Here is a 27,625-nt window from a genome sequence, read left to right as displayed (position 1 = left end):
GAGCTTTATCAACAGGGGCTTTAGAAAATGTAGCTAAAGCTGACTTAGTTTTGTAGAAAATGTAGATACGTAGCTGCTTTTTGAGCTGAGCTTAAGCTATGTCACCTAAAGTAGCTACATTTGCTTAATAGCTTGATAGCTATGTTATCTAGGTATCTCAGTTACCATAGCTAAACTGGCTTTAGCAGTGTGAGCTTAAGAACATGTAGCTATAGCTAACTTAGCTAAATAGAAATTTTAGATGGCTTATGTATCTGCTTAGTGAGCTTAGCTTAGCATCCACGTTAGCCAAGTAGCTACATTTTCTACATAGCTTATTCAGCTTATGTTACACAAGCTACACTAGCTGCGTTTGAATGTTTACACGGAGGACTAGCTTTTTTCCTGTGAAAAGACTGTTTACTCGACTTTGTTAAACATATTGTAATCAGGTTTTGCAGGTCAGGTTTTTAACTTTTAAATTTTGGTATCCTACCTGTCACCTTAAGCCTTACTCTAACCGTAGAAAGAAGATAAATCCAATTTATTTTAAAATTGGATTTCAAAGTTTTAGCATGTTTTTTTGTTCTGAGAAATAAAGTGTTTCAGATAAACTCTGTGAATGGTTGTCAGAGATGAATGATTGCAGACCGACTGTAATGCTTTTTACATTCTTCAAATATGCGTTTATTTATTTATTCAAATCTCATAATAATAATAATTATTATTATTATTATTTATTTGCTTGTTTGATTCTTTTGTTTCCAAGGGTTACTTGTCATCTTATAACTATTAATGCTAGAATTTTTTTTTGGTATTTTTTACTACATTTCAGAACTTTAAATAAGTCATTTATATCACTTGGTGTGTAGTCCTGTGTTTTCTTTCTGTGCTTGTCCTTGTTGTCACTTCTGTCATTTTATGATACTAAAATAAAATTTTAGTCAAATATTGAGATTGCTTGAGTGAAAACAGCTTGATGAGTTTAGAGAGAGAAAATCCAGAATGAACACAACACTGGAGCACTAAAAGAAGTAGTTTGTTTTCACATACACATTTTATTTTGCATCAAAGGATTGAAAAACGGCCCTACTTGTATGTGGCTGTGTATTCCTGAGGGCAAAAAACCAATCTGGCAGGTTAAAAGTCTTCGAAGGGAGAGCCGTTACCAGAACAATGATCAGAACAAAACCATTCAAACAAGTGTCAAGACATTGCATCGTGAAATCTCATTGACAGAAAATGCGTATTGGCTGCATTTTAAATGTGGAAAAGACCTTTCTTTTTCAAGAAGACTTTTAAATTTGGCAGTCATTCAAGTCTATACATACTTGTAAAGTGATCGTGTAAATTCATGACCAATAAACAGTGTAATACATAGGAACAAATCTAGTATCATTGCTTTGATGTTCAACATCATAAATAGTTCACGTTAAACTTCTTCTTCGGTATTCCAATGACATTTTTATTACTGACATACAGTCCTCTTAATATTGCACTGTGTTAATGTCACTGTATGTAACTGGAAAAAGAATACATAAATATACTTCTATGAACATATTCCGGGAATGGCAGAGAAGTGACACGTCTCATTTCTTCTTTGCTTTGGATATTTCAACTAATGTGTTGCTTTGTCACGGTAAAAATGTTCTGGTAACCACTTACTGAGTACCATTGTTATTATAATGCAAGACAGCATTCCCAGCAAACAGTATGTGTTATATTGGCACAACATTTCCAAGTATTTTACTGTGTTTCTTCCTTCTAACTCTCCATATTAAGAGTATTTGTCCAACAATAACAGCACAGCCAAGTATATATCTTCTGTTTAGGCTCTGTTTTAACATAGACGTCCCCCTTTGCCATTATGATTCTCCTCAGCTCAGCTGACAATGGGTTTGTGCTTATTTTTACCAAAATGCTCTGTGCAAAGTACAACAATACAGTAGCTTCATCAAAATAAGCTAACAGTTTGAGCATTAATGAAAAATGATTCACAGTAATAAATCACAAAAGAGACAACATTGGGTTTGGCTTGCATAGCAAAGCAAAAGAAAGAGAAACATTAAAAAACATATTTACAATTTATGCAAGTCCTTTTTCTTCATTAGTCTTAGTTTTGTTGTGATTTTTCTTCTCCATCTCCACTGTGTGAACCTTTGTACACCATGTGACAGAAAATAGAAGCGGACATATAACATACTGTTTACTCTTTTGAAGAGGGGGATGAAAATAACACTGTGAGACTGGTGTCTGTGTCTGTACATGACATTTACAGCTCTGCATCTTAGCTCGCATTCCGCTCGCTCCATCTTCCTTCTGTCTCCTCTCTGTCTTCCAAGCATCATTCTGTGTCACTCGCAGAGAGAAAATCTCATAGCGCTTACAAACAAGGTGTCCCGGGACAGGCAGGCAGGCAGGCAGGCAGCAACTGCTGGGAATGATGCCTCAGATAAGACTCTGACAGAGGGAGAGAGGGACAAAGAAGACAACAATGTAAAGTCTTGGTGACAAGGAACACTTCACCACAAAACGCTGCATCTTTATTTCATAATTCAAGGATGCTTCTCAGTTTGTGGTGAACTCTACATATGGAGTGATACCTAAGACACAGTTCAGGCTTGTAACTCAAACTGCACTGATTTCACACTTCACATGTGTCAGTCTCCACCCCCTTTAAAGTGACTGACCTAATCCAACAGAGGTCCTGCCAACCGGTGCTTGAAGTCTCACTATTATTGAAATGGGATCACCTGAGTGCAGTGAATGTGCCTGAAGTGACTGTAGTATAAAGACACCTGTGTCTGAAAGGTCCAGTCACTGGTTAATCAGTATTCCTGGCTACCATGAAGACAAAAGAACACTCAAAGCAACTCAGAGAAAGGGTTATGGAAAGGTATAAGTCAGGGGAAGGATATAAAAATTATTTCAAGAGACTGAACATCCCCTGGAGTTCAGTTAAATCCATCATCAAGAAATGGAAGGAACATGGCACATGTGTAAAGCTGCCTACATCAGGCCGTCTTTACAAACTGTGTGACCGGCAAGAAGGAGGCCAGTGAGAGAGACCATCAAGACACTTATGACTACTTTAAAGAAGTTACAAGCTTCAGCAGTTGAGATGGGATGGACTGCACACAGAAAACAGTTGCCCAGGTTCCTCACCAGTCAAAGCTTGATGGGAGAGTGGCAAAGACAAAGCCACTTTTGAACAAAAAAAAAACAAAAACAACTTAAATCTCGACTAGAGGTCCCTAAAAAGCATGTGGGACACTCCATGGTCAAGTGGAATAAGGTTCTTTGGTCTGAGGAGACCAAAAGTCAAATTATATAGACCATGACTGATTTATAAAATCAATTAAAGGGTAAAACATCCAAGTGGGTGAGTACTTTTTATAGGCACTGTATAGCTGATATCTGCTCTCCTAATACCTGAAATGTAATACTAAATGGTTAGCTCAGTACTCCTTATACTAAAGGTTGTGATGCTTAGGGTGGGCAATCCTGGCTCAGATTGAAGCCCATTGCTCTTTCCCTGCATGCTGATTCCTGCACTTTTTCTCCCAAGTTTCTTGGCTTTGTCCAATGTCCTATGTAAAATAAAGGCATAAGACCCCTACAGCCGATAAAATCTAAAGCCAAAACTCCAAACACAGCTCTATTTTGCTGATAGAATAAACATTTCAGACATTGTGAGCCTTAGTTGTCTGCCTGAACCATCTTTTTGAAAATGAGAATTCTTCCAAATGTAATGTTTTGACAACTGTGGCATTCATCTCTATTGAGACATTTGCACTAAAGTGCTTCCTGGCATGCTTTAACATGGCCAAAAGGCTCCATAACACCTGCGTAATCCCTGTCCCTTTTGCTTGCTTTAGATGAAATCCTGCGTGTAAAGACCACACAGACACATCCTCATACAGTGTACTTACAGTGTTCCCGTTTCTCTGTGCTGTTTGTTGCAGGATGCCCGTTGATGGTGGGATCTGTGCCAGGTCTCTTGTGGGAGCCTCTGCTCAGGGTGGCCCTGTTAGATGTTGACGTGCCGCTCCATGAAGCCATATGCTGCCGCTCCAGCGTCGACACGGTTACCATGCACTCCTCAGAGGGGTCCGAGGCTGCAGCTGCCCACGAGCTGTGCATGCGGGAGCCCACACTGTGCAGAGGCTTCATGACCGGTGTGTGGGCTGCTGAGTGGAGGGTGTTTGGTAAACGATGCAAATGAGACCTCATGAGAGAGCAAGTCCTTGATCTCAATTAGATACATTTGTGAATGCTCTCATAAATAAGAGCCTTGACTTACCGTCTGTGTTGGTGTCTCTTCGTCTGGGCAGAGTCCCCACCTTGTCTGTCTGGGGTTTGAGGGCAGACAGTGGTGCCCTCTGGTGGCCAAGGCTGTGTGTGCCTGGTGCACCGTGGTCTGAAGGGCCAGAGCCCTCTGGGCAACTTTGCTGGGAGCTTTTACCTACAATAAGAAGCAGAGGGAGAGTTAGTTAAATAGATGCTATAATGAAGAACAGCTGAATAAGTACTGCTCACACATGCAGTAAGACTACAGAGTGGGATGTTGAAGTAGGACAGGAATAAACAGCAGAAATAAGCTTCAAGAATTAGTTAGAAATATTTGAAAACATGTTAATACAAAAGGAAATATGCTGGTACTATTGGTGGAACAGTTCAGAAAGGTCATGGCTCAGTTTCTACTTAAGTTTTGGGGTCATGTTTCAGTTCAAGAGAATGTCAACAAGAGCAAGACCTTCAGCAAGAACTCCAAGATGCATACTTAATAATTTTTGTTCATTTATTTTGAACTAAAAGTTAAAATTCTATTTAGAACTGCCTGTGATACTTTCTGAGCCTGCAGTGAGTTAAAAGTTTAAAAAGGAGGAAAACAAATCGCTATTATATAAAATGAAAAACATCAAGGATAATACCTCCCATTTTTAAATGCAAAACAAAAAATGAATGTAAAATATTAATGATTAATGTTTGAATTGGTTAGATTATCACAGCCTTTAAATGGTTCATTATGATCACTCAGAGTCAAAGAAGTGTCCAGATACTGTGAGATAACTTTGAGTGGAGATCCATCTGTTAGTGAACACCCAGCAACTATCTAACGTTCACATAGGTTGTGACATTGTATCTCCGCCAGTTTTAATTAATGCCTGAAGTTGGGATCCTACTACAGGATAAATTTATTTACTTTGCTTATATGTTCAACCCAATATGGTTCTACCTCCAGAGACAGAGTGGACAAACTGTTGGACGATGGTTTTCTTTAGCCTAGCTCCAGAGAGCCACCTCTGGGTGATGTTGTCTAGTATCCATTAATGCTTTAGACAAAAATACAATGGCATACCATACCACAGTGTTTCCCAACCATTTTTCCTTGGAGCCCCCACCACCCACATGTACCTAAGAAAGGTGGGCCAACATGGGACCAAAGAGAGAAGAAAAACTGACACACTGTTGTCAAAAATCAACACAGATTTTAATTGTTTGAGGTTTAATTATTTTCCCAACTGGTCTGAAGTGGAGAAAATACTCAGACAACAGTCAAATTAATCACGGGGTCATTGTGTCAAAAGGGTTCATGCTGTGAGGCTACTGTGCCAAGAACAATGTGGCTAAAGTTAGCCGCTAGCTCCGCCAGCCTTTCTTCCTCTTTGTAGATTAATGTCATACTTGATGTGGTTAGCCACCACTTCTGTTTAGTTGGTATACATGAGTATGACCTTCAACAGCCTACATACAACTTTATCTCCATTTTCTAGTTCAAAACACTGACATACCCCGCCGTTTTACATACACAAACTAAATGTGAAGCTACTGCTAAACTAAGCAGCCATTTACTGAAGCTACAGCGGCTACTAGTGGTGGGAGGCTTCATTACAGTTTTGAAAGAGTATTTGACTGGGATTTAAGACATGTGTTGATTGGTAATTAGTCTCACCGACTCATATGTCTTGTGTAAGATGATTTGACATCTAAATTTAGCTGTTTAGCCAGCTAGCTGTTAGATCCCTGGTTTAAGAATTTCTATTCAAACTGATTATTTCAATACAACTAGAATGATTGTGATGAATGTGGAAATTTCAGTGGGAAAATTTTACATACTGTTAACTTGAAGACCACAACAACATTTTTTCTTTGATGCTGTTATAAAAGCAACCCTCTGCATGAAGTTTAAACCCTAAACAGTGTTTGAACTCTTCAGTTATACATCATGGTGAAATGTTTAAGTGTTACTTGCAGTATTTCTTCAAAAATTCGGTACGTTCCCCAGTGGAAATGCTGCCACCACACTGATTTTGTTGATGCACTCTGTCCTAGTAATGAAACTGCTTTCTAAATCTGCACAAACAAGACTCTAACAGTATGTGTCAGCTAAACATGACATGCTAAAATGTTTTCATTGCAAATGTTGGTAAATATTTTTAGTCCAACTGACCTGAATCCTACCCCACTAGAGGTTATCAAAAGTGTTTTAGACATATTCTCAATGTACGAGTCACTCTGTTAACCTATCACACAATGGAGTCTAAAAACAGTACGTTTGTGTCCCTGTGGGAGAAGCCTTCAAAGTTCTTCCTTTCAAACACAATCCTATTTATAAATGCATCAAACCTTAAATGTAAGATGTGTGACTTTTCAGTAGAGGACTACTGAAGATTTTGAAATATTCTATGTTGATGTTTTGATGTCTAAAGAAGAAAGACTTCAAGTAACTTTTAAAAGACAGTCTGGATGTGTCTTTGACGATTAATACTTACTGTGAAAAATATCGCCCATGATTCAGACAAGCATATCTGAATAATTTAAGCCTAGAATACCATTTTACCTTACCCCACATAAGGTTTCTACATCAGCTTTGACTGTCTATCACCGTCTATGGAGGCTTCATGAATATATTCCTTGTCTCTTCCACACAGCATTTTCTAGAATAGTTTGTGCGAGTGCTTCTGAGGGGCTTTATGTGATGATTAAAAAGACATTAATATGCATTGTACTTTGTTCTATGCAGTGTGCCTGTAGGTGATAGTTCAGCCAGCCAGCAGACTGCACAGTATTTTCTGCATCGATGGAAAGTTTACATTGGATAATTCTGCTAAACCCCGGATTAGGTTTAAGGATGACATTTTTCTAATTATTAATTCCTTGTGTTTTGCATAATTTACTTCTGGAGTGTCTATGCGCTGCAACTGAAAGGATTTTTGGAGAAGGCTTGACTTCATGCTTCTAAAATAGAAAAAATTCAGGGATAAATAAAAAAAGAACTTCCTCTGCACTGGCACTGAATCGAGCAGCATGAAGCGATTTTAATAGATGCTTGGATAAGAGACAGTGTAATGTTTTCAGCTCCACATTAAGGAGAACAATGCAATGTCTCTGCACTTTTTCAGTCTGCTAAATCTATGTCATATTTCCTCAAGAGAAAAATAAAGAACTTTGTTTTTGAACGGTCTTTCAGTGGTTTCTTTCACATCTGGTGTTTGTCAGCATAATGAGAATATAGGGGAGAGTGGGGTGAGTTGTGCCATTTTTTACTCACAGTGACTTTAAAGTTAGGCCATGACAGTAATGCCTCTAACTTAAGTATGTACATATATTTCAGGATGTGGTGCATCCCTGGGAACAGTAACTCTGCATCTGAAATAAACTGTTTAAGAAATACAGCTTTCAGAAAAAAGTGGTACAAGTGGTACGTACAGTGGTATGCGGCACAACTTGGCCCCAGTGCGGGGTAAGTTGTGCCTTTGGGGAGAATACGTTGGGGTAAATTGTGTGCATAATGCAAACTCAAAACTGAAATCAGTGTTAGCTAAATTAAACAAATGGCAGGTAAATCAAACATTGATGCGGCATGCCCATCTCCTCACTCCTCCTGCCGTTCTTGGCCCTTCTTTGCCGGGTTCTAGGTGTGTAGGTTTTGGTGTGTGGTTGTGTGGATTTGTTAGGGTGGGTGTGTAGGCGTGTGTGGGACTGGGTGTGTGGGTCTGGGTGAGAGGGTGTGTGGGTTAGGGTCTAGGTCTGTTGGTCTGGGATTTGTGTCTCTGGGTGTGTGGGTCTTGATTTGTGGGTATTTGGGTCTGGTTGTGTGGGTTTCAGGGTTTGGGTGTGTCTGCGGGTCTGGGTTTGTGGGTGTGCCACTGGCACAACTTAACCCAGGCCCTTTGGCACCAATCACCCCAGACCCACCATTTTGACAAACTAGCATGATCCAGCATTTTAGAGCTAACATCATGCTAACTGTATAGACTCATTGTGTAGCCTACTAAAGCACTAAAACATGAGTGAAATGTTTTCAAACTTGTCTATAATTGTTCAGACACAACAATCAAAAAATCTATCTTGATCATAGAAATTTTACTTTGAAAGGCAAAAAACAGTTTTTTTTTTAGCTAAAATGTGCTTACCTCTCATGCCATGTGTCTCTCTTTTATGCAGGATGAGTAAAATGGATGGCTCTTCAAAAATATGTGGTCACATGACCAATTTCTTCTATGGTTTTCTAGAAACAAAGCACTACTTCCCCTGTCACAAATCCCCTCACTCTCCCCTAATGCATCTAAGATGTGACTACAAGAAACACCTCGTGTTCTGTGTACAGCGTTATAAAGGAATAGACTGAAGTTTTGATTTATAGTTTGAAATACACTCAATGGCCACTTTATTAGGTACACCTTGCTAGTAACGGGATGGACCCCCTTTTGCCTTCAGAACTGCCTTAATTCTTTGTGGAATAGTTTCTACAAGGTGTTGGAAACACTCCTAAGAGATTTTGGTCCATATTAACATGATAGCATCAGGCAGTTGCCGCACATTTGTCAGCTGCGCAACCATGATACAAATGTCCTGTTCCACAACAGCCCAGAGCGCCCTCTATTGGACTGAGATCTGGGGGGCAATTTGACTAAACTGAGGTCCAGTTGCCCCTCTGGAGGAGAGGCAAAACCTCTTCAGGAATCCAATAAAAAATGTGGAATAGTCCAACTATATATTATTTAATAAATAATAATGAAAAAAATAATATCAAACCATATAATATAAACAAAATGGGTCTGGGGGTAGATTTAGATGGTACAGATATTTGAAGAAGATGTACCAATCTCACTCCAAAGAGCCTGTGGGTGACTGAGAAAGGGTCGCCTTCACCTAACTACAATCACAAAATAATGAACTTATTAAAAAGGAAGAAAAAAATTGATAGGAAAATGGGAGAGAAAGTGATGGTATTTTCTTTTTCTTTTTTCATCTTAAATCCTGATTGTTATCATGAGCCATGAGCAGATTCCCAAACATCAGGCCATTTTTGCTGTCTAAACTTTTGTACAGCGTCTGAAATCACTACAGCATGACTACAGCAGGAAGGCCTGTCTGATGTGCCATCATCATATATAATAATGGAACAAGCAGAAAATTTGCATCCATCCAGCTGGCAGTAACAATGTACTTCAACAGACAAGTTGGTTTTAAAAGGTAGCTCTCTTATGTGAATCAAGGAAGACAAAGTCATTGATTGGGTTTTATTATAATGAATAATTTCAGTATCATAACTCCACATACATCAACAATGGGTAAATGCAAAGTTGAATTTGGTTCATTTAATAAAAGCTAAAATGATAGCATACTAGATGAAATCCTAGTAGGAGCTAAAAAATCTGATTCTTACTGAGCTGAGTCAAATGATCCAGATCCTGAAAAAAACCTGAAATTCCCATCACTGTAGCTAATGGTGAATAGCATTATTTCACTACTTCACTACTATTTCACTAGAATATTTGTCATTCAAGTCACAGCACAAATTTATAGCCTTGTGACTGCTTAATCTGATATAGTGACCACTGTAACAAATAAAAAAATGGTTTAGTCAGACCTCAACTTTAGTTTAGCAACTAAGAAAGATAAGGTACACTTGGCTCACAGAGTAGTAAAAATGTTGCACCCTGTTCTGTTAGGAATACGTCTTTCATTTATTTATAACAGTTGACTCAATGCTTGGAGTCATGCTGGGTTTGAAAACCTAAATTTCAAAGGTAGAGATGCAAAGTTTCTTGGAATCTATGCTGTCTGATTGTGCAGCTACAGTTTTTTAAAGTTGGTGGCCTGTAGTCTGCCCAAGTGATCATGAAAGCATGGGGGCATGCTGTTACCCCTGTCGCTCATTTAGATTATGTGAATGGAGAATGAAGCTAAAACGCATGGGCTTTAAAAACTAAGATCATTTAGATATCTCATATGCTTTTCTATAAAAATTAGGTTCAGTTTCTGCTCTATATTATACCAAAATTAGCCCTATTAGCCCATTTTCACCAGTCAGCCCTGTACCTGTATGTGACATACTGGTCTTACACATGTGAATGGGATCTACGTCTGTTCTGGTGAAATTTTTCCACTGCATCATATTTTGTGCAGCAGGAATTTTGAAGACAGTTATCACTGAACCTGCTTTTATACCACCAGTAATCCTGCTATAAACTCATTTAAAAGCACTGACCTCAGTTAAATTACTTTTACCAAATGTAAAACATACCTGAGCCCTCCAGGTTATCCATGCTGTGACCAGGGGTGTATTCAAAGCCACACAGATTCTTTGACACCACTGCATATCTTTCCTCCTCCTCCTCGTCTTCTTCAGAGAGCAGAGTTGCTCCTAAATCAGATCCCAGAGTACCGGACATGAAGTCCATGGGAGGGATGGGGGTGTTGGACACGCTCGGAGTGCTCTTCATGTGCCTGAATAATTGTGGAGGAAAGACTGTATATTAAAAAACAAAACAATTTTTAAAAAGCAGCACAGGTCAAATAATAAGGAGGGGAAATGGTGCAAATCAAGTTTGGGAATGCAGAGTGGGTGCATATTCAAAAAGGTAGCGATGCAGAGACTATGAATGCCTGCAGTGATTTCATGATTACTTTCTCAGCACTGGTGTGTGTTGTGCTAACACAATGGAGTTGTAATTGGACTGGATAAAGGATATGTGGATGGGCAGGGCTGTCACCAACATGCCTGTTATCTCCCCCACAGCTGTCCTCCATGATGGCTCACATCCCGCCATAGAGGAGAAGCATGCATAATTACCAACTCTATTTACTGATGTCAGGACAGCATGTTAGAGTAAACCCAGTCATTAGCCTCCAACACTTGTCACTACTGACTTGTCAAGCTTTCCAACGCTCCATCAAAGGTGTAATCAATGGAGATGTGTTTTTTTATCACTTTGAAGAAACAGAGATTGCATACTTGGGCTGACACATGCAAATACCAGCTTATAAGATGCTCAAACATTAGCTATTGATATGCAAAACCCGAACTATGCAAAGAATGAAATGAATGAAATAACAGGTATTTCCTCTACTCTGAGAAACAAATGTATTCAAGCAATATTTTGATGCACACACTAAGCTTTCAAGCAATTTAATTCTGTTTGTTTTAGGAAGAAAGAGGTTCAAAATACTGGTTTCTGTATCCTTACCACGCCTGCTTGGCCACCTCATATTGGTAAGCCCTGGTCAGCTCATCCAAGTGGGCCTGCAGAATGGACTGCATCTCCTCATGATGGGCAGAGCTGAGCGAAGAAGATGACGGCTGGCCGAAGGTAGCAGCTCCTGGCGAGGAGGATCGTCCTCTCAGAGGAGGAGTGGGACCTCGCTCCTCCTCGACATCATTTTCCAGGTTTTGGTGTCGGTAGGTCTGGACAGACATGGGAGGGGCCCAGCTGTTGCTGTCATACCTGGTTGGTGAGCAAAATGTTTTCTGTGTTAATGAGTCAGGAATCTGAAGAGTCAGAAGCAAAACCACTGTTAATGGGAGTCACTGTTTTCATACCAGTCTTCCTGTTGTCAAAGCTCTGTTTTTCTTCATAAGTTTTATCCGCCCCATGTACACTCTCCCCCACTCTCTCAACCCTGCTTCAGACTCTATCAACTGTCCTCTTTTTATATATAAAGGTATAGAAGCCCAAAAATATATCTTTAAAAAAGTGACTTGAGTCATGGCATTCTTGATGCTTTCCAATCTGATTTTAAGGCTTTTCACAGCACTGACTCTATACTTTAAAGGGTTTTTAATGAGCTTTTCTTGACCACTGATTCTGGTGACTCAGCTCTTTTTATGCTCTAAGAGATTAAAGCTGCTTTTGACACAGTGAGACAACTGTCATTGCTGGACTAAATTCTAAATTGATTCAGATCCTATTTGTCAGATCTTTTCAGATCAGACTTGGGGACTCTACTTCACCACCACCCCCCAGATAAGGAGGATTGATGCCAAAATAAAGTTTGACAAAACCTGAACACCTCTGTTCTTCTCCTTTCTCATACTCCTCTGTTAATTTCTTTTCTCTCTTCCCTCGTGAAAATGAGGGAGCAGGGGGAGGTAGAGCCTCAGCTCAGCCAGGGTCGAGTTTCCCAGTTAGTCATTCTGCCCTCTTGCTAAACTCTCTCTCTTCATACTTCTCTCTATCTTTGCATGTTCTCTTGCGTTCTCTTTGTGGTTTCGTGTATAATGTCAGCAGTGAGTCGTGTTAGGGTTGGTTGTATCAGCACTGTCACTACCTGGAGATTGCATGTATAGATCCTGTATCTGTTGAAGGTGGCAATGCTGTTTGGGCAGTGACGGCCATGTGGTTGGATAGGTTAGATAAATAATGATGTCTCTGTGTTGGCAATGTGGGTGGTGAGAGCCAGCATGGAAGCAAGGGGCTCTGGGACGCTGGAGATCATCGTTTAACCCTCTGGTGGTGCTGTGGGACTAACTGAACAGAACACCAACAAACAGGGGTTTCCCACTGGCAACCCTGGCAAAGTGTGTTTTTCTGCTGCCCATCAGTCTGAACGGTTGATTTGTAGAGGCCAATATCAAGGGCTTAACTAGGTTTAGGGATCTCTTCAGTGAGTCATTATCCCATTAATGGGCACAAGTATCTTGTGTTTGCTCTAAATCTACTCTACTGTACATCTTTTGCATGATTTATTCAAAGCAAATAAATATGGATTGCCTCTTATTATCTTCACTACTTCAACATTGATGTTCCTTTGCTTCATTTTTATTTAAATTTTAATTTCTAAGCTAAGACTTTTTCCAAATGTCATCACTTAATGCATGTGAAATGTGAAATGTTAAGAAGTTATGGTGTCAGATTGATTTATAAACTTAAGTCTCGCCCACTTAGTCATTTCCTGTTATGGCACCCTTTCTTTTATCTACTTGTTTGTCCGTGTATTTTTTGTATGTTTGCTTTCTCACATGGTTATAGGTATGCATTACGTTCTCATAATGTACAAATCTATAAGCACAGATACAATGGAGAAAAATAACTATAAAAGTAACAGAAACAGGGCTGATGTGGCTGCTTTGGCTACTTAAGCCATCTCATTTCAACTCTTTTTTGAACAAGCTCTCACCTGCCAGTCTTACGGTGTGTAATAATAACTGAAAGGTGCACTCGGAACCAGGATGAGCTCACCCCTCATTTCTCACACCAGATACATAACACATGAACATGAAGAGCTACCTCTCACCGAGTTAGTAACTTCACTCATGGTACAGAAGTGTCTAATGCTAAAAGGCATTCTGGGAAAACACTGCAGATTGAGGGGTGATTGTCAATCAATTTATTTAAAATGACAAAAAAATACTTAGCTTGAGTACCCAGGCCTTACCTAGGCGTTTGATGGTTACTATAACCTGGTTAAAATGCTGTCATTCACCCTGCAATTAAACATTAATTGATAAAACCTAGTTATAAGTACATATACTTGATTATGCGAGTCTGGATAGCTGTCGGGCTTACAGTGCAGCCAAACAACTCTACTTTGCTGCACAGCTGGTTGCATAATAAGGGAGAGTAGGGTGTTTCAAAATTTGATTACACAAAAATTTCCTGGCCTCTTACGATGAGCCACTATTTAAAAATAATCTGTGAAAAATTATGATTAATTGGTCCAAAGGTTGATCTGATTCCCTTTAATTGGAGGCTTAGTGTGTTTAAAAGCTTAATACCACCCTATTTCAGTGATATTTGAAAAACAGACAGCTAAGGGCGTATTTAAGCACATTCTTTTACTATCTCTGATGGAAAACACACAGAGTGGGCCCAGGTGCAGGATATTGTGACCTCTGCATCGGCATGTGTTTCTTGTGTCGACGTGTGTTTTTGTGTTTGTGTGTGTCCATTCCAGGGCAGAGATTGATGAGATATGAATGTGTCTCACCCTCCTCCGTGGTTCTCCTGAGGGTAGCGGTCAAGGTCAACCTCGGTACCAGGGAGAGGGTGCATGGGTGGTGGAGGCAGGGGAATGTTCGCCCAACATGTCCCATTTGATTTAGAGCCCTTTGTTCCACCCTTCACCTTCTTTTTCTTCCCGACCTTTGCACCTGGGTTGAGACGGAGGGAAAGGGAGTTTAGATGTGTCTTCAAAATACTGAGAAATCCCTGTTCGCTCTGCACGCAAACACCTCTAGCAGTCAAACGCACACATCCACAGCTCTGCCTTGAAAGCCATCTTCTATCTCTCCATCCAATCTGAACTTATTTCAAACCCGTCTCCCCACCCAGTGTTCGTTATTTCTCCTTTCTGTGTCCTGACAGCACATTAGGACTTTTTCGAAATGCTGACATTTCCTAAAGAGGCATCAAAACCTGCGGCAAACCACTTTAAGTTGCTTTCATACAGCTTGCTCTACTTTATCTCTGGTAAGCCTGACATTTAGCTGAGCACACAGCCTATTGTGCAAGAAGAAAACACACATAAATGCCTGTGTGACTTCAGTAAATGTATATTCACTGCATAAATAACACTGAGGGATTTTTCCGCCATCTCTAATCAAGTTAACCCCAAAGAAATGCATCATGATTGTGTGACATTTCTAGGGCTAGATAGGCTCCCAGGGTAGAATTGTGATGAAGAGAGAAGAGTAATTAAGACTATTATCCTTAGGGTCCATTTTCTGTGAATATGTAAATAAATTCCCTCTTCTACATTTGCCTTTTCAAAGGCTTACTTTGCAGACTCCCTTGTGGTTATTCCCTTGAAATAACCCTAACTACCTCTCATTTTATGGTTGCCCTCCAAAGAGACTAGAGATACATCACAAGGAAGCAAACATCACAGCAAATAAAAACAGAATTCATCTCTGTCTTCATGGTGGCTCGTACCACTGCCAGGGCGTCTGTCTGTTAGCGAGTAGCCCAGGTTTGCCATCTCCTGCTGGGCCTGCAGGGACGCCTTCCAGCGGGGATCTGGCCTGTCCACGGCCAGCTCATGGAAGCTGTTGGACTGAAGTATCTGCGTGGTGGCGTAGGGGGTGGGCTGGCTGACTCGTGCCGGGCTGCTGTAGCCTGCCTTCCCCATGAAGTCGATGCTGCTGTAGATGGCACCATCAGACAGCATGGTGCCCGTTTTCTCCACGGCTGCGGACGGTAAAACATCTGAAACAAAAAGGCAGATTGAAAAGGGAAAAGGGATCATGGAGAGTTGAGTTGACATGAAGTAAACGATCTTTAAGGTCATTAACAATCCCTGCTGCTCTGGCGCTCGGTATTAGTTAAATACAGGTCTCAAATGGACTTGATATAAATGAAAGTGATTATCTACAACCATAATTAGCATGCAACACGCCATGGGAGCCCGGTGGAGTGTTCACAAGGGGGATATTCAAACAGTGCTAACCTTCAGCTCTACTGTCATGCACATAGAAAGCCTGCAGCTCAGCAGGGGTCCAATTGAGTATTTTGAACATGCAAACATGAAAATGCATGTTTCAAATACACAAACTTAACTATCAGTTGTATAAGACCTTGAAAAACAGCAACACAATTAAAAAAATTAAGGCAAAAGTAAATGGAAATACCATCAGCTTGAGCCAAATATCAAGCTTGTCAAATCAAATTAGTAAAGCGCTCAAAGGCGGTTTTAATTTGCGTGTGCGTCTGCATGTGTTTGTGTGTCATGTCACCGTACTTCCCACTTAATAAGCATCAAAACTGTCCATCCAGGCATTGCTAAAACTGCATCCCCCATCACCCCACCCCTGTTTTTGTGCCTCACCTCCTCGGCCAAAGTTGCTGCCACCCTTCGGACTCCCTAAGCCGCCGTTAGCCGGGAGGCTGGTGGAGGGCCAGGAGTCAGCCAGCCAGGGGAGGCCTTGGTCGCCCGCTTTCAGCAGCCCTGGACGGCTATTAGAGGGAGACAAAGAGATTGAGGAGAGAAGGGTGAGACAGAGTTAAATCACCAGCGTACACCGTAACAGTATTGCTCATTTTCCTCCTGCTGCATCAACAACAAATTGATGTGAAAACTCATTCAGCATATTCTCGCCTGTGGAGCAGCCCCCTGCGCACACAAGCGACAATAAACAACAGAGAGACATAAAATGGCAAGTCTATAAATCAGACTTCAGCCTCCCCTTAACTCCACCACCAGTGCGAACTCTCCCCGGAGATACAAGGCAGGCCTAAATACACACTAAATCCACTTTAGAGCCTTAGCACAACACAAATTTACATTTTAAATTGAGAATCATGGACAGCCTCTGGCAGATCAGCTACACTGCTGCACCGTCTCCATAGCAACAGAGACAGCAAAAGCCCATTAGGTGGTTTAGGGAAAGCTACCGTGTCATTTTGTCTTAGTGAAATACAATGCTCATGAATGCAGGCTTTGACTTCAAGGTAGGGAAGTTGTGGGCGGCAATTCAGTGGAGAAAAAAGAGGACAATTTTACAACCTCTTTGTACCAGCTGCAGCAAGAATGGCAAAACACTCACATGCCTCATGCATCCCTGTTCACATAGGGGGGAGTGGAACAGTTTTTCAGATTTGATGAAATAATTTTAAAAAATGAGTTCATCTTGTTTTTATACCAACATACACATGTCTGCCTTATATTTACATTGGAATTGTGTTTTTATAGAATAACCCTGAAAGTGACTGAAGTGACTAACTCCTTATATTGGGTTAATTGTAACATCAATGGGCTTGGTTTAAGGGCTGGGTATTCACTATAGGACATGTATCCTGACACAGAGGCCACAATATGGTATGTCTTGTATGTTTTTCTTGTTTGGACTTCTATCATTGTAATCTGCATGGATTTTTAGTGTCTTCCTTTGTGGACCCCAGGAAGAGTAGTTGCTACTTAGGTGGGGGCTAATGGGGATCCAAATAAACAAAAAAATAAATCAAAAATAAATATTGTGATACACGGTGATAATGAACATGATTTAATAAACTCGTCTGACACTTGATTCACAGCAGCAGCTGTTCTGTATTGCAGAGGATAACATAATAGGCATAAAGGTTTTCACACTTTTAAACAGCTAAATTCAGATGCTCAGAGATCAAAGTAAATTAAAATTGTCTATTCATTATCACTTAACTACTCATTGACTCAAATACAGTTAAACATTCAACTCTTGAACTTAGAAGTCCCTCTCTGTTGTCTCTCTTGCTGTTCTTTTTCATATTTTGCATATAATATTTTGGTTTCACATTACTATGAGCCCACTTACATTAGTGACCATGACTTTTTACTTTACTTCTGCTTAAAACGGCAATGCTGTTTCTTTAACGAGCAGACAAGTGAGGATTTAACAGTTACTAAAGCTGCCTGAAGCTATTATAAGCGCCACTTTGCCTTTACAAATGTGCTGCTTATGACCTCCTTATCAGAAGTTGAGTGAGACTTTGAGTTGACAGTGTCTTTCAGTGCTGGTTGGGAAGACATAGATTAGCCCGGTGAGCCTAGCTGTTGTTGCTAACTGCTAACAAGCCTGGTGTCGTGTGTCGAGGAAGACTGGTGTTGCTGTAGTGTTGACCTTCTAGCCATGGGGGGTGGATTGTGCCACCCCTAGCACGTTATTGAGCTGTGGTGTGAGCTGTGTGAGCTCAATGAGGCTAGGGGTGGAACAATCCACCCCTAATATCTATCAGCTTGCACAAGTCGTGTCCAACTCTTAACTGTCTGCCATTTGAAGAAACCTGCAATAATCCAGCATCTTTGCCTTTAGCCTGCTGGCTTCAGGTAAACACTATCCATGTACCAACCTGCTTTAGTCTGAGACATGCGCCGGGGCTGCAGTTCTATTGCTGCTGCCATCTGCTGGCTTTTTGTTAATTGCACCATGGGGTGTATATTAAAACTTCCGTCACAGCATACATCGCCATATCGATTCTGTAAAATCTGTATCCATGAGTGTACTAACCCGGCTCGTCAGATGGAACTGCCAGTAAGAAACACGGAAACGGGCAAATCCATCTGCTTTGCAAGGTTATGTACCGCAAGGGGCGCGTGACAATATATCGCCATATAGATTTTTTGAGCACAGGCCTAATTGGTGGTAACATTTGCCACAAAAGCTGGTTTTTACACAGTTTATTCAATACAGTTCTCATCATATATGTAATTTAGGTAGATAATGTGTGAACCTATGATGGACACATATTTACACGTCTATCCATACCTTTCATTTAGTGAGAAGAGGTTAAAATATTGATAATATTATGCATATATATATAAATATATTTTTACTGCTAAAATATGTAAGAATATAAAAATATAGAAAAAAAAACAGAAATCAAGAAAAGGATTATGTGGTCTTTTTTTGCATATTATGCATGATTTACAGTTTTTTATATATTATTACAATAATTAGATTTGATCAATATTATTTCATATATAGAAATAGAATAAGAGTTAAATGTAATATAAGCATAGTATGAAACATTATTTCAATTTTGATGCTATAACATTTCTATTTTTAATTCTCTTATCCTTGTGCAACATGAATAGGGTTAGTTGTAACAAACGTAAAAATGTTTAACACCCTAAAACGTCCATGAAACATTTTACCCGGGTTACTTTGTACCCCGCTCCCCCCTGTGCTTTCACAACATGCAACCACAGTGAATTTTTCCACTGAGCCTGGCTCTCCGAGTGTCAGGGGAATTGTTCACAGCTGACTTAGTGATAGCTCAAAGGTGTTCAAACAATTACGTCAATAATTTCCATTTAAAACACACAAGCATGTACATATATTTGCATGCATTAACTATGCAACACATGCAAACATCAACACATTAACACACATGGGGGAATAGCATGAAAAAGCACACTCATGCACTCTGAAAGGGTCAGGCAAGAAAGGAAGGGTTTATTTTTAGTCCATTATTCTCAACATTTGCTGTAGCTCTGGGCTTATCTGCTTACTTAGGTGTGACAAAAAGGAAAGATGGAGCAATAGAAAGGAAGATTCTTTTATTTCTGCAGAACAGATTTATCCATTCCTCTTTCTCTTTCTGTGATAGAACACAGAGGTAAGCTTCACTTCAGTTTGGGCATTTTGAACAGGAAGCAAACTCCCCTAGTGAAGTCTCAAGGTCTTACACTTTGTTGTTCAAAGCCCATCACAGTGTACCATACGCCAGGCTTTTTCAAACAGCACATTCATCACCTCTCCCCTCCTCCCACGACCTCTCACTCTGCCAACATCCTTGGATGAACAGAGAGAGGCAGCCGGCGAATAAAAAACAGCGGCCCACCTGCATTAATTGGTAGCACTCACTTCAAAGGCGTGATTAATGATTTCATCAAGTGTACATCAGCGCAAATCATACACTGATATGAGCAAGCAGGGGCGAATATTGGAACATGTATGCAAATTCCATTCATCATGAAAGAACTCTTCATTACAGGTATTACAATAAGCACTTGTCAGCGAGAAGGCAGACTGACTTTTACACAGAAATGTCAGCAGAAAAAAGCTTTCACTGTGGGGTTCCTTTTTTTGAAGTTAATTTAAATTCTCACCTTCCGTTTCGGATCAGGCCTCTGTCTCTTTGGAATGTAACTTGTAGAGAAAAAAAGGGGAGACAGAGAAACATAACACAATTATTATGCCTGGAAATGTATGACACCACCATCACATTGACTGACTTATAAATTGCTGCTGTCAGGAATGTCTGTGGCTAAATTTTTCTAATAGTTTTAACATAAAGCACAACTTAAAGACCTACCTGCACGGGTAAAGGTGAAGGACTGAACTGCAAATCAGAAGACAAGGTAGAAAGCATGTCACAACTTTGAAATTATTTTTAAAAAAATCAAACTGCATAGTGCAAAGCAACCAATTTCATTTTGATGACACCAGAGGCAATAATGCATCAAACCACTCCGGCAGCATTTTCAGCATTACTCTGATTGCCCAGGGGGATGAAGTTGAAGTGAAGGTTATACACTTGACCCCCTTCAGCCTGGGGCTTCTGCATCATCATCATTTCATTTATTTATTTCTTAGAATTACAAACTGGAGCATGATGGGCTGCTTTTAAAGCAGAGTCGAGCAAAAAGTTTGTTCTAAAATAAGCTGTTGGGAACCCGTACTATTCAAGAAGTTTAAAAAAGGGAATCACTGAAATTCTGTGTAAAAAATCTTCATTCGTTTCTTAAGTCTCTGGTATCTTGATGGACATTTTAGTCTAAATCAGCCATTTTCACCTTTTTCAGTCATTTTGGATGTGTTACAAATGGGTTGCATTTTTGAAAATGAAACTTTTTTTTTTTTAATGGTCTTTAAGTTAACTTCAGCTCGGATAAAACAATATAGACTGACGTATCAAAGACTTTGATATAGAAAAATAAAAAAGTTAACATTTTTGTCCTTTATGGACTGAAAATGTAGTCAATTTTAAATTGGATATTGCTCAAAAAATAACCCTGCATCAAAATATTGTTTTTTTCAGTAAGTAAAAGCAGTGTCAATGTGAAACCAAACAGGCATTTTAATGTTTACATTTCTGAAAATAACTGAGTATTTGGCAGCTATGATGAGGACAAAACTCGATTTAAAGATTCAACCCCCCAGAAAAAGGGAAAAACATTATTCCGCAATGTTGTCGTAGTCATTTTCGAAAGAAGACATTTTTTGTCATTAATGACATTAACATGTAGTGAATTTTAAATTGGACATAAAAAACAACGCATCAGGGTATATTTTGTGCCAACTTTGACACACCTAGGAGAATGATTTAAAAACATTACTCCATCCACCGAACATCTGTAACATTCAAACTTACTTTATGTGTTTGTTTTTACAGTAGCTTCATGTAATCAAACTGGAATTTGAAGGGTTAAAGTCCTGCAAATAATTGAAAGTTTGGTAGTTTTGATAAGGACTGAAATTAATTAAAAGCTTTCACCTTAAAAGTGGAATAAACTAGTGTTTTTAATGGTCATTGCTGGAGATTTTTTTCTTAAGTGGCCTTAATGTGTTGTGAATGTTAACTTGGACAGTGGACAATAAAGAACAATGCTTCAAAATCAATCTTGTTAATCAACTTTGAAAATTTGTCAGACTTTGAAAAAAAAAAAAAAAAAAAACCTCAAGTCTCTGATCACTGATTATATGAATAACGTGTATCTGTTATTCAGTTCCCTCTCTAGTACCACAGAAACATGCAAAATGGAAATCCAAGATGGCCGTGTCCACAGAGGGGCCCTCCCTATGTATGAATAAAAGGCTTAAAATGCTTTTATATTCAGCAGATTAAACTGTGATTTAGACATACCTACTAATAAATGTTATTTTTCATTCTTACTAAGTTTGTTCATCTAAATGTTATTAGGCTAAATTTTACATACTGTACCTTTACTGTGTAATACATTTTGAATTGGACACTGATCACAAACTAATAATCTTTGACATGTCCAAGACTTTGACTTTTAAATATTCCCTCCAGGCCCCCATCATTTAGTACATTAAAAATAGTCAAAATCAGTTCTTGTTCTTCATTTATTAAAAACAGTGAAATCATGTTAGCAAACTGGCATATAAAGGGTTAAAATTCTGAAACCAATTGAACTTTTGCTAGTCCTGATCAGGACTAAAGTTGGTTTAAAGATTTTAATTTTAAAAGTTGGTATAAAATATCAAAACAGCACACTTTTGTCCTTTTGCCTTAACATTAGCAAATTACAGTGATACCAGAGGGTCAAAATGGAAATGTGTTGTTTGTAACTAAACTCCTAAATATATTCTTAAAAAGAGGGGATCAGGGAAGCAGCACTTAATCACACAAATCCCCTTTGAATCAGGAAATCAAAGCACCTTCTCCCCAACAGGACTACAATGGAAGCTGCCGTACACATTATGATAATGGCACAGAGCTATATGCTTGACTCACAGAGGGATGAGAATATTTCATACGTTAACCTCAACGTGCCTCGTGTTAATGTGCAAACAACACCAGCCATGGTCTGGTAATGGAAGGGGATGTTAAATTACTTATCTCGCATGAATGTATTAGAGTGTTGAGGTGCGGCGTTGATGGAACTCAGCACAGTCGATGCACATCAGTGCACACTGAATTAAAGTCAATAGGGCCTATTTCCATCTGCGCTGAATATATTCTCTTTGTTCTGCTTTTTAGTTGTCTCAAATGGAGGCGCCTCCGTGATGACATCAGCTCTCATCGGAGGGAGAGACCCAGTGTGCTTTGAGATTCTGTGTTGATGCAGAACCATGTAAATTGATTTTCTTACCTGCATAGTTGCTGAGTCCCTTCCTCTTTTTCCTCCTCCAGTAAAGCCAGGCGCTGAAGCCCATGAGGACGATCCAGCAGGCTCCTCCAAGCCCAGCGATGAAGGCCGGCTGCTTGACCACATCTGAGATGCTGTTGTTACCCTCTGAACCTGTCATTATGTCCCTCAGTTCTGCGCCTAGGGGCAGCATATGAAAACACACATCATAAATAAGGCGGAAAGACAAAAATAGAAGGTTGATTGACGATTTAACGGCAAGTAAATGAAGAAATGATTACATTACAAGAGCTGCTGTGCATGAAAATCATTTGGGATTAAGAGTGAGAGAAGATGGAAAAAAATCAATTTAGTTTTGATTTTGGTTCAAAACATGTCTCCAATGTGGAAAACATCCACAAAAAATATATAAGAACTGGATATTTTTACACAAAGATGAAAAAGCAATTAGCAAGGTGGGTTAATGGGTTCATTAATTTGGTTTACTCAATAAGAAAGCGATATATTTGGCATTTTTGTCAAATTTTGCATTCAAATAAAATCAAAACAGCTAAAAACAAACATAAACACAGAGCATCATCATGGGAGTATAAGAACAGAATAATAGTAGAAAAAATAGAAATAAACAGCATCAGTGCATCCAATATGTAGGCAGAGTAAATCAATTCAGCAGTGCACTTATCAACTTGAGCTGCAAGACACGAGATTGACAGAGCAGCTCTGACAGAGTTTGATTTTCTGTTGCGGCTACTGTGCTGTGAAATTAGATTCACAGTCTCCAGCAGGAACACCCCCCTCACCGCCCACACCCCCCGACACCACCCCCCCGTCATTAAGCAGCGGTGCACAGGCCTGTGTTTCCCTTTCTCTCAGTGCGTTAAGGGTGTTATTATATATCAGTCAAAAGTCACAGATGAAGAGCATCTGGCCTGAGCTCCTGTATCGATTGTGAGCTTATATTCTCCGGGTATCCTTAAGTCGTTTGATAAGATGTGATAGTCTGATAAGCTCCTACAAAAACACTGTCTACTTTGTTAGCGCCAGCTGCCCACATATTGAAGAGGATTATTGATATGGCTAACAGTACTTGGCAGTGTTACCAGACACTACGCTTAATGAAACGCTATTGATTTCTCAGTGGATGTCTGCATTTGTAAAGCGCAATCTTCTTTTCTTCAAGTGCGATAAATTGATAAATCATTTTTCCAGGCCCCCCAATCTGTGAAGGAGACCCCAGGTCCTCCATTATTAGGTCATTTCATTTGACTCCAGCTTTATAGTGTGTGTGTTTGAGTGGATTACCCAAGATGATGAGCTGGGGTTTGCTCTTGACCCCCACCCCTGCGCTGGTGCCTGCAGCCACCTCCACGCGGTACTGCACCCCAGCCTGCAGCCCCCCGACCACCACTGAACGGATGGTTGCGTCCACAGACTTATTGACGTGAAAGCGAGTTTCGTTGGCTAGACACCAGATCTGACAGAGATAGACAGAATTCACTGTGAGATTTCTCACAACACTCATAAAATATTCACTTTCAAAGTGTATCAGGTGCATGGTTTGATCGTACCTTGTACTCTTGGATGATGCCGTTCTGCTCATCGGAGGGGGGAGGGTCCCATGACACACTGATGGATGTGCTGTTATGGCTCCCGACTGTCAACACCGTCACTTGCTGCGGAGGCGCGCCGGGCGCTGGTGGGTCAAGTGGCGTGAAAAGATTAAGGAAGAAAAAGGAAATATAAGAGGAAAAAGAGGAATAAAGGATTGTTTTTAGCTGAAATGAGAGTGTCTCCTGTTTTTTATCATGTCAGAGACGGATTTGTCTCACTCTCCTGCTCAATTCATATTCATAGAGCAAGCTGTACAACAAAGTATTTTTAAGCCAGTGTAGCAGATGGTGAGCTCAGCACTTCATCTCAATTTCATATTTAAATGCTAAAACGTTTGCACATAACTAGGATGCACTTGGACCTAAAATGCACCATTCTTCTTTTTTAAAAAATCTATTATCTTACTGGCATAAGTTGTGTGCGCCAAGCTTTTCAGGTCCAAACTGCTCTTTCCTAATTGTATAAATCATAACCATTCCAAGCAGAGCAGCAAGTTAAAACAGGAGTTGAATTCCCCCTGCCAAGAACAAATGGCAGAGCCTAGTAGCTAACATCACTTCCATAATGGATTAGAACCATTATGAGCACACGTAAATGCTTCCAAAGTAGCTGCATTCAATTTTGCATATCATATCTGAATGAAAATGGTCCATCTCTGCGTCCTATAATGAGGACTCTGAGATGGTCAGCAGACATGTCATGCCTTACGGTGCCAAATTTAAATTCCCTCTCTTAATGGGTCGTTTTTTAAATATATCAATCTGTCCTGATGACCTGCATGGACAGATCTGTGATTTAAAAAGACTGGGAGGCAAACACCATGTCCATGCAACTCAGCAAATCATCATCTTTCAATGAATGGGCTACACGACCGCTCTGGGCACATAGTTTTCTCGTGATTCTCATTAAAACTTTCATTATGTTGTGACTGAGTGGATGAAATAACTACTCCGAACCCAATTAAGGAGCTGCAAAATAATAATGCTATCTGCAGTGTAGTGTAAGCAAAAGCACTGAGAGGCACAGCAGAGTAGAGAAGCCAAAGCAGGTGGGCCGTGACGGGGATTTTCTTGTTTGCCACCTGGACAGAGAGCAACATGGTGACTGTGACTTAAATTCTCCAGATGGGATTGGCTCTCTAATTGGCTGGATGAAATGCAATGAACATGTGCACAGAGTCTCAGGGAGGCAGCAGAAAGCAGTGCCTCTACTGGGAAACATAACGACAAAGCCACAATGGTAGATTGTTTGAGCTGGAAAGATGAAATAAACTTCGCTAAAATATTTAACTGCTGTTAAAAGGAGAGTTTTACTCCTTTTGTTTGTTTGTTTTTAATCCGAGCATCATTGCATTTCAAAAGTCTGATGATGGATATTCCCAGAGTCATTTTGTTATATTTATTAGAAAAAAAATATCTCATGAAGCAGATAAATATCCTCTGTACTGCCAGGCTGTCAGATACTGCCGACATGCCACATCTGTTTAGAGACTCTCTTTTAAACACTAGTTAAATCATTTAGTGAAGTGTGTTTCATCTTCCCAGCTCGGAAAATCTATCATTGTCATTACTGAGGGTAAACTTAGCAGACACTGCTTTATAGTAATGATGTGGCTTTGTATCCCAATAGAAACACTGCTCCCTGTGCCTCAATGAGACTGTAAACAAATATGTTATAATATACAGTTTTGATACTGACATCCAGAAAAATGAATCAAAGATACTGTGAGGAACTTTTAGCTTGTGTTGGTTTTGGAATCCTCTATTGATTAAACTATCCCCTATGTCTTCACCGATCAGTCCTCATATGTGCTCCCTGCTAAATAACAGCAGCACTGACAAGCATTAAATCATACTGGTCAGGTTAAGGCTGGTCAGTGTTGGTTTGATACTAGTCAGTGATGGTTTGATGCTGGTTAATGTTGGTTTGATGCTGGTCAGTGTTGGTTTGATACTGATAAATCCTGGTAAAATCCTAGTCATTGTTGGTTTGGTTCAGAGCAGGGATTTGAAGTGCTAATGGGCAATACATGACGAAAAAATAACAAAGCAGGCAAACAGAGTCAAAATGAATTGAGCGGGTACCATGTACTAGAAAAGCACCTTAAGTGTCCAGCTGAGTTATTTTTCACTTTAAAAGTTTCCATTTTAACTCTCAGTTATCTCACTCACTGTGAATCTTTACTGTGGAAAAGTTTTTAAAAAGTTGTTGCTGCAGCTTGCTGCTCATATTGTCTAACACCTCCCCCTTGGCTGTGGATTTAAACTCTGAAAATAACTTGAAAGAAATAATCAGTCCGTATGCTGATGGTGCTTACTCAAGATCAAAATTCACTTAACTGTCCTACACAGTAAAAATCTGTCTTGTGCTCTCCACTCATGCTGTAGCCTTAAAAAGACAACATTCGACATCATACATACCTAACATTAATCATAAAAAAATGATCATTCGTAAGTTAATAACAGGTTCTTAAATATGAGGGCAAAAAAGCATACAGAAATCCTGCATGTCCTACCTTAACTGCCACCATTTAGGAGTTTTGAAGACGTGGGGTGTTATGAATTTTTAAACCTGTTCAGTCTGCAACCCTGAACCTCTTAGCAAAGGGCAGCAGTTCAAAGACGTAGCCTGCTCAAAAACAATCTGCAGGGATGTGTGATTTTGACCTCTTCTTATTTTTCATGTAGTCTGAATCAGTCATATGAATTTGGATTTAAACTGCACAGACAGCTTACCAAACCTGATTAGGCTCTCTAAGACTGCCTGATAAAAAATAAAAATAAACTTCTGGTTACGTAAAGAGGCATCAGTATTAATTTCAGTCTGTTTCATAACCAAAAACTCCTCGCAGAAGCTTTACGCAAAGGGCATTAATAACACTTAAAAATGATGCAGCCCCTTTATGATAGCATCTACACTCAATGGCCACTTTATTAGGTACACCTTGCTAGTACCAGGTTAGACCCCTTATGCCTTCAGGATCGCCTTAAATTATCATGGCATAGTTTTAACAAGGTGTGGAAATATTCCTCCTAAATTTTGGTCCATGTGATAGCATCACGCAGTTACTGCTGATTTGCATCTACATGCCTAAATGCACTGAGTTGCTGCCATGTGATTGGCTGATTAGCTATTTGTGTGAACAAGCAATTGAACAGGTGTACCTAATAAAGTGGCCAGTGAGTGTAAAGTGCCTATAAAAAGTATTGACCCACTTGGATGTTTCACCCTTTTATTGATTTTACAAAACAATCATTGTCAATAAAATTTGGCTTTTTGACCAAAAATTACTAATGCCTCTTTAATGTCAGAGTGAAAGCAAATTTCTACAAAGTAATGTCAATTAAATAATAAAAATATGTTACATAAAATAAGTGACTGAGTAAATATCTACCCTCTTTCTGGTGGGGTAACATCTTTCATGGGAAGAAGTATTCTTAAACCTTTTCTCGACACACTAACCAACACAAATGAGCGTGTTTTGAAGTGGAAA

General features: G+C 39.7%; 1 protein-coding gene across 1 annotated transcript in view; it reads right to left on the bottom strand.

The window, feature by feature from the left end:
- Positions 1–1,074: 1,074 nt before the first annotated feature.
- LOC121518684 (roundabout homolog 2-like) overlaps positions 1,075–27,625 on the bottom strand; it is a 161,836-nt gene continuing 135,285 nt past the window's right edge. Inside the window, exons 16-28 of the mRNA XM_041801169.1 lie at positions 24,090–24,214; positions 23,824–23,995; positions 22,525–22,701; positions 20,001–20,027; positions 19,795–19,834; positions 16,036–16,163; positions 15,144–15,416; positions 14,200–14,362; positions 11,460–11,717; positions 10,517–10,719; positions 4,283–4,444; positions 3,912–4,166; positions 1,075–2,439 (exon numbers count right to left, since the gene is read on the bottom strand). Coding sequence (XP_041657103.1) covers positions 2,438–2,439; positions 3,912–4,166; positions 4,283–4,444; positions 10,517–10,719; positions 11,460–11,717; positions 14,200–14,362; positions 15,144–15,416; positions 16,036–16,163; positions 19,795–19,834; positions 20,001–20,027; positions 22,525–22,701; positions 23,824–23,995; positions 24,090–24,214 — 1,985 coding nt within the window. The 3' untranslated portion in view covers positions 1,075–2,437. The remainder of the gene's footprint in view (positions 2,440–3,911; positions 4,167–4,282; positions 4,445–10,516; positions 10,720–11,459; positions 11,718–14,199; positions 14,363–15,143; positions 15,417–16,035; positions 16,164–19,794; positions 19,835–20,000; positions 20,028–22,524; positions 22,702–23,823; positions 23,996–24,089; positions 24,215–27,625) is intronic.

Source organism: Cheilinus undulatus, linkage group 12 (assembly GCF_018320785.1).
Source record: "Cheilinus undulatus linkage group 12, ASM1832078v1, whole genome shotgun sequence".
NCBI lineage: Eukaryota > Metazoa > Chordata > Actinopteri > Labriformes > Labridae > Cheilinus > Cheilinus undulatus.
This window is presented reverse-complemented; position numbering and strand designations above follow the sequence as displayed.